Source organism: Haliotis cracherodii, unplaced genomic scaffold, assembly GCF_022045235.1.
Source record: "Haliotis cracherodii isolate W230 unplaced genomic scaffold, xgHalCrac1.p SCAF_9, whole genome shotgun sequence".
Classification (NCBI taxonomy): domain Eukaryota; kingdom Metazoa; phylum Mollusca; class Gastropoda; order Lepetellida; family Haliotidae; genus Haliotis; species Haliotis cracherodii.
This window is the reverse complement of record NW_027266343.1, coordinates 28,046,559-28,059,202: the sequence shown is the minus strand read 5'-3', so window position 1 is coordinate 28,059,202 and position 12,644 is coordinate 28,046,559. Positions and strand designations below refer to the sequence as shown.

The 12,644-nt window shown below is 39.0% G+C and overlaps 1 protein-coding gene across 9 annotated transcripts in view; it reads right to left on the bottom strand.

Annotated features, from left to right (window-relative positions):
* LOC139452173 (LIM domain-binding protein 2-like) overlaps window positions 1-12,644 on the bottom strand; it is a 59,720-nt gene that overhangs the window by 3,248 nt on the left and 43,828 nt on the right. For 4 of the 9 annotated variants that reach the window (XM_071233530.1, XM_071233528.1, XM_071233526.1 and 1 more), the window contains 7 exons: window positions 8,156-8,258; window positions 7,758-7,930; window positions 6,829-6,951; window positions 5,505-5,585; window positions 4,540-4,669; window positions 2,527-2,628; window positions 197-357 (listed from right to left, as the gene is read on the bottom strand). In XM_071233530.1, coding sequence (XP_071089631.1) covers window positions 197-357; window positions 2,527-2,628; window positions 4,540-4,669; window positions 5,505-5,585; window positions 6,829-6,951; window positions 7,758-7,930; window positions 8,156-8,258 — 873 coding nt within the window. Of the gene's footprint in view, window positions 1-189; window positions 358-2,526; window positions 2,629-4,539; window positions 4,670-5,504; window positions 5,586-6,828; window positions 6,952-7,757; window positions 7,931-8,155; window positions 8,259-12,644 lie in introns of all 9 variants that reach the window. The other 5 variants (XM_071233532.1, XM_071233535.1, XM_071233534.1 and 2 more) reach the window with 4 other exon arrangements.

Below are 12,644 nucleotides of genomic sequence, written 5' to 3'. Positions count from 1 at the left end.
CAAAACCTACATCTAAAAACAGATCTTAAACAGAAATGTTATGTAAAACTTTATATTCAGACAGAAACAAAATAAAATTAATGGTAAGTTGGTAAATCCAGCTATATAAGACTGATTAAACTATCACAGATGGACAGACAAACAAAACAGACAGTCAGACAGAATCAACAATACAAAATCCATCCTCACCACTTACCCCTGGTACTGACGACCCAATGTTGAAGGCCTGGGGAGGCGAGCGCTTTTTGTTGGGCCCTCCCTCTCGGCTGTTGATGCCCGTGTTGTTTCCCGTGGATGCCTTTCTCTTCCGCCTCTTGTTAGGGGGCCGGGTTGCCTCTGAAAGTACATGACTTGTTGCTAGAAAGAAAAATTGTACCAGCTCTCAGTCTGTCCACAATATTGATACATCTAGATCTGGAAAATGGTTATAATTGATCTAAACATATTAACACAGAAATACAAAAGGCAAGAAGCACAGGTACAACAAAACCACTAGCTTCCCTCTCAGTCTATGTCTATACATAATGTCCACAATGAAAGCATGAATAATCATTTTGACATTCTATACATTTTACACATCCTATAATATTCTCTAATTTATTAATTCATCAAATTTTGAAAAACTAAAAAAGAATTGTTCTCAATATATTCAAAATATTATCACCTGTTTTGTCTGCAATTTGAAACGAGTCCTGGTAAGTGAACTCGATCCTACATTGTTCTGATTAACAATACATGTATGTGATTAGCAAGCTGCTGTGTTAAAAATAAACTCACTTTTTCAAAACAAATTTCTACAAATTATTCTGATCACTTCCATTTAGACGGATCCAATGTGTGATGGTAAAGGCAACTTGGGCAGAATTCTTATCATCAATGAATTAATATTACTATCTGTTTGGGGGTTATTATTCACAAATGATTTTTTGTAAATAGATTGAATTCAGAAAAAAATATCTGTTTTTCAACAGAATCATACAAATGAAAGGAAATTATGACATCAATTAGAATCAAATCAGAGTTATAAAACTCAACACTCCCTTTTAGCTTTATACACTGATGTTGTATAGCTGATGGCCATTAACTCCATGCTGCCTGTATATTAGACTATCCAAGATACTACTCTCATGAAGACATGCTGTCAATGACAAAGTAAAATCACTAATGCTACAATTTTATCTTCTACTTGCAAAACTTTATATTAGAGCAGAACTTTATTCAAAATTAAAGATTTAGCTATATCTGAGCTTACTCCTGAAAGAGCAGATTCTCAAATGTTTATTTGTGTCATTAGGTATTAGAAATAATTAATTCAAGCCTGTTAGAAATAACTGAAGTTATGTTCTCTGTGAACAACTTAATAACATTATACTAGGGTGTTACAGTCAAGTGTTGTTTGGACTGACAAACTGTCTGACATTTGCCGCTTTCACCTGGCTAAGAAAACAAGTATGACTGAAAGTATTACAAACTGCAGTACATTGGACCAGGGGGCAACACGCGGCCGTCCTGGCCTACAGTGTCCAGCACATCCAGTCAAACACAGGCATTAGATTCTACAATGCAAAAGTTCCACATCCACAAGCAAATTAAGGGGCAGAACCAAGTATGAGATAAAGCCACCATTGGTACATAATCTGGACACAATAAAATTCACGTGACATTCAGATGTTTCCATTTACAAAGCAAGGTTAAAAAAACATGAGCAAAAATTCAAATACAAAATGAATGACAGACTTTTTTTGAATAGCATTTAGAAGTCTTCTCTTTTTCAACCTTTTGAATTAAAATCTAAACGTGGGAGTAACCTCCATTTGTTCAAGTGCAACCCAAAGAATCAAGATTTCTTGTTCAAAGTAGAACTGAACAAATTGAGAAAATGAAAACAATTTCTCCAAAGAGTAGTGGCTTTTCCCCTACTTGACTGCTGCCCCTTGTATGTGAGTAGTAACAGACAGGTCCCAACAACCAGCAGTAGGAAACTAGGGAGAACTGCGACTATAGGGGACAGAGACGGTCAAACCATGGCAGGAAGAACCAGTTTCACAGACAAACAGATTCCCCCTTTGGTTGGCATTTTTTCCATTGACCATAACAATATGAGCTGACCTGAAGTCTTGAAGCATCATCATGGAGACAATGCCTTGTATATTAGCCTTATGTCACTTTGGATTCTTGCCAAACCCAAATTGAACTATAGGAAAATCATAATGAAATGGATTGATAATTTCTTATTACAGAACCTCGCCAGTGGTATTAAATTCATAATTGAAAATGAAATGAGAAAAGAAAGAAATGAACTTCAGCTTCTGGTAAGGATGCTCAAATTCTGACCACCAAAGTCGTACCATGATGTGTGAGAACATTGTAACATGGTAACCTTAAACTAAAACATATCTCAACCCAAAACATTTCCCTGCCGATGGTTTGACATGATGGGGCATACAGGCGTTTGAACATTAATTCTTGTCTGTGAAGGGCCTTGTGGATTAGTTGGTGAGTAGCAAGGAATAAGAGTGTATTTACTTTCCCAATACTGGGGCATAAATTGCCCACTTCCCGTATGTTTGGCCATATTTTGATCGGACGGCGAGGTTCGCCGGCTCGGGTGTTCAGCTGGCAGGGGGACTGAGAAGAAACCAAAAGGATAGGGTGTACGTACATGAAAGACGAAAACTAGGGCCAGGTTCTGTATCTCCACTGCAACTGTAGGTACTACTACCACTACCACACTCTTATGAATAAAATATATCACCCGTAGAATTTCTAGAAATATTACATTGACTTATTAACTTTAGAGAGGGTATATGTTTTATCAAAGAAGTACCAAAGGAATATATCCTTTTCTAAAAATGTCACAAATTTTAAAATCATAAGGTAACTTTTAATGATGAAGCCAGTAGAATATTACCAGTGGTCAAGTTATGGACCTAATAACACTTATTGCTGTACTTTATGGTACGAAAATGTTTTTACTTCAATTCATGTTAAAAAGGAAAGACATCTTTCTGTTTGAATTGGTTCAAATCAATTTTAACAACATTTGATAATTAATACAAAATCATGAAAAATATCATATATGTTTAAAATGAGTCAGAATTATCCATTGCATTTTCTAACACGAAAACTGTGACTCATGTTTTTCACACTTAGCCAAGAAAAAATACAACTTGTGTTATAACCATAGCAACAACAATCCTTAAACAGCAATTTGGTATCACACTTTTCACCCCTACGATGCAGTGGAGTTAGCAACAAAATGAAAAGGCAGAGAACTGTTCACAAACAAAAACCAATTTCTACAAAGATGACATGAAATAAAACCAGCAGTTGAACATATAGAAAGCAGAATAAGTGATGTGAAAAATGATAAAAGACATTGATTTCATTTGCAATACAACTTGACTGACAGATGTCACTCACACAGACCACACCTTCACCATTGTAACAGTGTGTCAATCACTTGTTTATTACACCAACTCAGATTAAGTACATCCAGCTCTGGATACATGAGCGTCATGCGCAACTTTGGATTGGTTAGGATAAATATAGTCAATACATCGACTCAGACATGTTGGAGAAAATAATACATGAACTGTGCATGTGATCAAAGTCATTCACTACAGTGTGAAATAGTTGTGAAACATGCCAATGACAGTCACACAGCACTGAAATGTAATAAATACTTTTGTCAAAATACAAAACTGATTAATTTTAAGTATTCTGCCATCGCTAGAAGAAAACTGAAGAAAAGCATTTTCTTTAAAGAAAACCACACATTTACCAATCTTGTGCTGGATATCTAATAAAATACTCCCCCAGAAGAACATATGAAAAATTCCACACACACCCCACACAAAATAGAATGAAATAATTCCACACACACCCCACACAAGATGGTATGAAATATTCCACACCCCACACACAAGATGGTATGAAATATTTCACACCCACACACAAGATATTATAAAATATTCCACCCCCACACACAAGATAGAAGAAATATTCCACCCCCACACACAAGAAGGTATGAAATATTCCACACACACACACAAGATAGTATGAAATATTCCACACAACCTACACAAGATGGCATGAAATATTCCACACCCCACACAAGATGGTATGAAATAATCCACACACTCCACACACAGTGAGTGAGAGTATGGTTTTACGCCACTTTTAGCAATATTCCAGCAATATCACAGCGGGGAACACCAAAAATGGGCTTCACACATTGTACCCATGTCGGGAATCGAACCCGGGTCTTCGGCGTGACGAGCAAACGCTTTAACCACTAGGCTACCCAACCGCCCCCACCCCCCACACAAGATGGTATGAAATATTCCACACACACACCACAAGATGGTATGAAATATTCCACACACCCCCACAAGATGGTATGAAATATTCCACACACCCTCAAAGATGGTATGAAATATTCCACACACACCCCACAAGATGGTATGAAATATTCCACACACCCCACACACAAGATGGTACCGGAAATCGTAGTGAGTAGTTAAGGTGTTGTCCTACCTTTACCAGGTGGTGCTACCATTCGCTGCCACTTCTGGAAAAGCGTGGTCTTGAGACAGTCCCGAGGATTGAGGCCATACGCCTTGTGCCGGGACATCAGCTCCTGCATGGGCTCGAGGATCACACATAGCTGTCGGGGAGAAACAACAGCCATGTCAGTACAGCACACATACACACCAAGTCCAACATTTACACGTATCTATCAACAATGTTTTGTCATTGCAGTGATCAAAACTAATTTCAATGCATGAATAAACACAGACACAAAAACTGTTGCAGGATGCTTCAAAAAGGATCATCATTGATGAAGGTTATTCTGACAAGAAAACTGTTTCACTCATATAGGAAGAAACCTCACAGAAATGGAGAAATGTACAATGAAATATTGACGATACCCCCCAAACTTTCGAATGTTTCGCTGTAAGGTAAATTAGGAACGGTTACGTCACTATTTTTCACCCCTCTACTTAGGTCAAATGATGTCACTATCTTCAAAAGTGTTTCAAAGTGCCCAAAGCATGGCAATTTGGAAAAAAAGTGGTATTCATCATTAGATCCAATGCCATATTTTACAAAATATCAAGTCCTATTTCTCTTTAATAGGTGGTTTGTTTTTTTCAAATACATGAGACAATCAGTGCAGACCTAGGGTCAAATATTAGCCTGTGAGAATGCCTTGATCATTCCATGCCTGGTGAGCTAAAAATACATCTTCACCTTTGAAGTCTGAAAGAGCACAAGGGATCCTATGCATCTGACATGAAACATGATCAGCCGAAAGGGTCTGTTTAAGAATTGTAAGAGTTAAACTGTATAAGCCCTTTTCATCTTCACAACAAAGGTGATAAAACTAGAAAATCGCGTAAACAATAAACTAACATTTCCTGGCAGTTTGCACTTATGAAAAGACAAATATGAGAATCGTTTCCTTATTTCAAGAGGGAAATATCTGCGGGATGTCTTACCCTGAGGAAGTTGAGAGTGTAGTTAGTAAGGCCCTGCCGGGTGATGTTCTTGGACAGCTGCTCCACCATGGCTGGGTCCTGCTGCAAGTGTACACAACCTAACATATACAACACTGTCAAAACTCAGTGTTCAGTCAGTGGGCACAACATAACATACACAACACTGTCAAAGCTCAGTGTTCAGTCAGTGGGCACAACATAACATACACAACACTGTCAAATCTCAGTGTTCAGTCAGTGGGCACAACATAACATATACAACACTGTCAAATCTCAGTGTTCAGTCAGTGGGCACAACATAACATACACAACACTGTCAAATCTCAGTGTTCAGTCAGTGGGCACAACATAACATACACAACACTGTCACATCTCAGTGTTCAGTCAATGGGCACAACATAACATACACAACACTGTCACATCTCAGTGTTCAGTCAGTGGGCACAACATAACATACACAACACTGTCACATCTCAGTGTTCAGTCAGTGGGCACAACATAACATACACAACACTGTCACATCTCAGTGTTCAGTCAGTGGGCACAACATAACATACACAACACTGTCAAATCTCAGTGTTCAGTCAGTGGGCACAACATAACATACACAACACTGTCAAATCTCAGTGTTCAGTCAGTGGGCACAACATAACATACACAACACTGTCACATCTCAGTGTTCAGTCAGTGGGCACAACATAACATACACAACACTGTCAAATCTCAGTGTTCAGTCAATGGGCACAACATAATGGCACTCTAACCCTTCAGGTCCACTACTGCCATAATATCCAGTTCATGACATGATGACAACTGCATTACTTCTAAATACATAAATGGTTTTGATTTGTGACAATGTCTGCTAGACGTGCTGCAGATGCTGGCTGTGCTTACCTGCATTTCAATAATGTTCTATGGAACCAGCTCTCACACTCACCTGCACGGCAATGACATTCCGTGGAATTAGCTCTCACACTTACCTTCATAGTAATATCCCTCTGTGGAATTAGCTCTCACACTTAACTGGATAACTTTTTCTCGTTGTTTGTTGTTTAAAACTGCACTCAAAAATATTCTATCTAAATGACAGCAGTCTGTAAATAATTGAGTCTGGACCAGACAATCCAGAGATTAACATCATGAACATCAATCCACGCAACTGGGATAAGCATAGTTGCTTTTTACGGCAAACATTGGTTGCTGAAGACCTATTCTAACACAGATCTTCACGGGTCTACCTGGATAGCAGTGACGCTCAGAAGAATCAGACCTTGTGCTTACCTGTATAGCAATGACACTCCGAAGAATCAGACCTCGTGCTTACCTGCATAGCAATGACACTCCGTGGAATCAGCTCTCGATGCTGCCTGATCGCAAAATGCCATGACCGAATCCTCATCAGGTCATCGAAAGTGAACTCTAAGACCAGCCGCCCCTCTGTGATCACCTGAACATTAAGCAATACAGAAGATGATGCCGAGATTTCAAATAAATCTTAAGACATTAATCATATTAGTCAATCAGGACAATTTGTGAGAGCAGGGCTGCCATACATTACATGACTTTATCCACATGAAAAGCAACCATCCTCTCACTCTAAAAACATGAATATTGCTCTCAGCGGTCCCAACCCCTCCACTCAAATGCCACTTCAACCTCTCCTCTGATCTGAACACCTTCATGAAAGTTCCTAAACTACCCTCCCACACCTAAACACTATCCATGGTTCCACCCCTTCCCAATACTCCAGCATCATCCATCCCACCACAACACCTCAACACATCCACCCTTCATGTTCCCTCCCACACCCCAGCAGCATCCACCCTTCGTGTTCCCTCCCACACCCCAGCAGCATCCACCCTTCATGTTCCCTCCCACACCCCAGCAGCATCCACCCTTCATGTTCCCTCCCACACCCCAGCAGCATCCACCCTTCATGTTCCCTCCCACACCCCAGCAGCATCCACCCTTCATGTTCCCTCCCACATCCCAGCAGCATCCACCCTTCGTGTTCCCTCCCACACCCCAGCAGCATCCACCCTTCATGTTCCCTCCCACACCCCAGCAGCATCCACCCTTCTTGTTCCCTCCCACACCCCAAACCCCAGCAGCATCCACCCTTTGTGTTCCCTCCCACACCCCAGCAGCATCCACCCTCCGTTTTCCCTCCCACACCCCAGTAGCTTGCCGGACTCAGCTGTACCCACCCCTATCTTGCCTCCCACACCCCTACTGTCCTCAAGTTCCACTTACATTAGTGAACATGGGCTTGCCATGCTGTGTGACCATCATGGCCTGGTCACAGTCCAGAGTTATCGTTGTGTTGTGGAAAGATTCTTTGGGATGTTTGAGTACATAGTACAGGTCAGTGACGCCACCCTCAAATATACTCCGGAAATATCGGGGGATCAATGTCCGCCCAATTGCTGCAAACAGAAATAATTCCGATAAGAGAAATATCTGTATTTTCTTCAAATATTTCGCGACATATTCTCAATAAACTGGAGGCAAATTAGCAATACAAAATAAGCTTCTTGTGCTCAATGCAAACACACAAGAAAACTGAGATACAATATTTCTTATCAGAGCCCCTTCATCTATTTTCATCACATTATAGTAATCTTATAATGGAACTGGTCCTATTCACTCACTGTAGCGTTTTGGTCCATCCTCTAGACAGAAAGTGAGCGTCAGTGTGGCATCATCTTCAAAGAACTCGGTGGCAAAGGCATCCCACCAGAGATTGTCACTGTCCTGGAACAGGAGGAGGAACATAAATGACAAACACTGGGCATGGGATCATTTCCTCAACATATACATAAGGAAGGCCACTTTAATGACACACACTGGGCATGGGATCATTTCCTCAACATATACATAAGGAAGGCCACTTTAATGACACACACTGGGCATGGGATCATTTCCTCAACAACATATACATAAGGAAGGCCACTTTAATGATACACACTGGGCATGGGATCATTTCCTCAACAACATATACATAAGGAAGGCCACTTTAATGACACACACTGGGCATGGGATCATTTCCTCAACAACATATACATAAGGAAGGCCACTTTAATGACACACACTGGGCATGGGATCATTTCCTCAACAACATGTTAAGTTACATGCTGCTACATTAATGCTGTACAACATCCTGCATCAAGGTTACAGATGGGAGGCCAGGGAAGGCCAAGGCAAAGGTGCAACACATGTTCACGTTTTCCACAAAGAATAAGCCAGCTGTGTCCATTTGGAATTATTTCTCTGTTAATATGAAACTATGTTGGTTGGATGATTTTACTGTTTAGTACATGCTTCCTGGAGGTGACAGACAAACATGGTCATTGGAGAATTTTGATACACAGGTCAAGCCATGCAGCTAACATAACAGGTGAAACCGAGTAGTTTGTACAGTTGAAACACCAAACTAGAATTCACTTCTTCCGTATCATCAAAATTGATATCAAGTATGGATAACTGGTATAACTGTTCAACTAGTACCGTATATCACCGTCTATAAAGCGACCCCACATATAGGACGACCCCTCTGTACAAGCCTTCAAAAATCGATGCAAATTTATATACCCCGTCTATAAAGCAAATCGGAATGAAGCACGTCACCAGCACATACACAATCCCTACAATAAAAACATGTTTGTCTTCTGCAGAAACAAATACATTGTATGCTTTCAGCGAATTCAGGAAAACTTAGTCAAGACAAATTTGAAATTTAAGATAAAAAATGCACTAGACAAGATGGCTTACAGATTAAATTGTATTTCCTGTTCAGAGAGGCATTGTTTTATACGCAGAGATTAAGATTACCATCCGTATTTTCTTGTAAACTAAGCCAGAAGAAGCAATCTGCTGTACACACGTTTCTTTGAATCTTCTGGTCATTCGGTTAAAAATTACCCACTAATATAACCTTAAAGAATTTCATACAATGAACAGAGAAAACTATCTGAAACTATTATTTTATCAGTAATAATTTATTCCAATATCATGTTATTTTATTTCAGCCATATATATTTTAAATAAATTAATAAGCATATCACTTTGGTACAGCAGATCGCTATTGACGGATATTTTGTCGTATAGAACAATATGACAAATTACCGTTGATGCTCTCGCGCTCGTGATAGCAAACACTTTATGTTGAAATATAGTAGTCAAACTACACTGAAAACAGAGTTCCCGCTCGCTGCCAGTCCTTGTTCACTGGCAACTCTAAAAATTACCAGTCCCCTCCCCTAGTTTTTGCCAGTCCCATCTTTCAACAAATAAAAAAACGTATGAAAATTATTTGGTTTTAATTCTTGGAACATCATGTTCAATGAAAAGATGTCATCTCTGAAGTAACTTAGTTAGATCTATATGCCATCCACCATGTCCACACAAACTTCAGTCACAATTTTTAATATATTTCAAGACAAGTCACTACAAATGGATATTTAACCTAGAAATAGACACAGGGAAACCCTGATGATAACAGACAAGCCGACTTGAATATCACCTATGTTTTGTTCAACAACAAAGATTTATAAGGTACTTTATTTGCCGGTCCACAGGGACTGGCAGTCACATGAATTACCGGTCCAAGCCTAATTTTACTGGTAAAAAACTGGTAATTACCGGTAAACGGGAACGCTGTGAATATGACTTTGGGCGATGCAATATATGGCATTTATGATATATATATATACTGTAAACAGGGAATTTTTTGCGACCGTTTTATTATTGCGAGTTTTGCGAACGAGACTCAATCGCAAAAATTAAAAACGCAAAAATAAGTATAAATAATACATACATACTTTATTCATTGCAATACGTCATCAAATGTTGAAATCATCAACCAGAACTACAAGTTACTCAATAAGTTAAAAACACAAATGAATGCAGAATGGTCACACAATACATCACAAATGACAGTGTAAACAGACCAGTTAGTGTCACTGTTACCTCACAGTAATCCTGCCTTTTTCCAACCTCGCTTGATTGCGTCAGTGTCCTTTGCAATTTTGTCCACACATGACATGACACTGAGTTGAGTCAATTATCGTATTTGATAATTAGTCGCAATCTCTTCCGGTCAACTTTCCGGCCAACTCATAAAAACTAGCTTCGGAGAGAAGCTGTCTATTGTTTGGTACGCGAGGGTTCATCTCAACACGGCAACTCGCAAAAATATCTCGTCGCAGTATTGTCTTTGGCGTGGTATTCGCAATATTTTAACAGCGCAGAAATAAAGCTGTTTACAGTATATATATATATATATATATATATATATATATATATATATATATATATATCCATTCTCTATCCACTCAAGTTCGTTTCAAGGCATGTTGAATAGCAGTAATATGACTGTGGTTGCTGTAAATAATGGTGAGTTGTGCGATCTTCCGATCCCTTCACATACGATTTCGCCGAATTGAATATAAACAAAATTTAATGAAGTTTTGAATACAATTAATAAAATCGATTACAAACATTAGTCCAGATATAAAATGAACTCTTTTATAAACAGACAGTGTAATTACATGATGAATTTGCCGAATTCAGTACGGATTTGTTGACATAGTATTTCCGGTGTTACATGCTCACAGTAATGTCTTTGTATTGGGGAAAAAAATTCAAAAGTCTTCAACCCTGTGTATAAGAGGAACCCCCTTGAAAAAAACCATATTCTAGGCAGAAAAACTCACCTTAAACACAGCAATATACGGTATGTGATTTGCTTACAGAGTTTGAAATACACTATTAATTTGAAATGTTTTGCAAGATTGGCTAAAACTTATGTCCTCAGTGAATACTTTAACACAAGGAATTTCATGCTTAACAACATAAAAACTGTGTCTGTAGGATCCTTGTACCATGGCTGAGAAGGGTAACTCGGGTACTCAGGTCTGGTGGATGCTGAGAATGACCTGGGGACCCACAGGACTACCTTGACCCGTGGCTAGTCACGTGATATAGTTTTTGCTAGGGCTCCAGGTAAAACAGCTCCCAGTGGGACATTTTGTCGCCAAATCCATACCTACAGCCGGTACTACAGTAGGGTTGGGTAACAGGGGCTCAGGTATCCGGGTTGTAAGTTTCGTCTCATCACAGCCCTACAGTAATCCTAGAATGTTAATGTTGCCATGATGGCAAATCTGTCATCATAAGAATTGCCAAGAAGCAGATTTCAAAGTGAGAGGTGGGCAGATAAACTAACTGCAGCCATGCCATATAGGCTTTTGATTGATCATCCCTAAACATGGCCTTGCTAAATTAGGCACCTGAACCTAAATACTACTACAGGTCAATACAAAGATTACAAGTGATTTTCAAGGACAGAGTCTCAAATAGAAATCATACAGGAATATTTACATGTCTCCCACTGATTCTACTTAGTTATAATATATCAATGCAATTATTTTCTGAAGTCCATATGCTATTTTAAGTCAGACAAATTACTGTCTCAATTTAGCCTGTAGTTTTTCCTAGCCGACAGCTTGGGGAGAAAGTTGTCTGATTTAGATCCCCAAAGTCTGGTGACCAAAAAACTTGTGGCAAATATGCATCTTCTTTTGGTGTCCTCAAGAGTGAAAATCAATATGGTTTCAATAATTCATTGCTTGTGTCATATTGACGTATTTCACAGAGGGGCAGGACTCCTTAGCTATTCAGTAAACTGACACATAAATGTCACATTAGAACTTTTGATAGTGCCCCCACATTATACATATATTTCATCTGAATTGAGATAGGATTACAAGTGTTGCCTGAAAAAAATAATTATCCTTGAAAATGTTTGTTCACTTAAAAGATAGATAAAATGGAAACTTTATAAAAGTAATTTTTTGTTTACTGAGAAAGTAGTTATCTGTTAGAGAATGCAAAAAGACAACATTTAATACACGTTTTAAAACCAAGTCCACAAATTAAATTCAGGACAAATAGGACTTTGTAGTGTACTACAAATTATACTATTTTCCTAATTGCCTTGATGACCACTAGTTATCACTGGTGAAATCAGTGATACAAGTACAAGCTTGCGGGGAACAAGGAATAAAATTCCAGTTATTTATTCTAGGTCACAAGATAACAGCTCAGTCTGCTGGTCTGTTCACCAACAGGAAGGGGAAA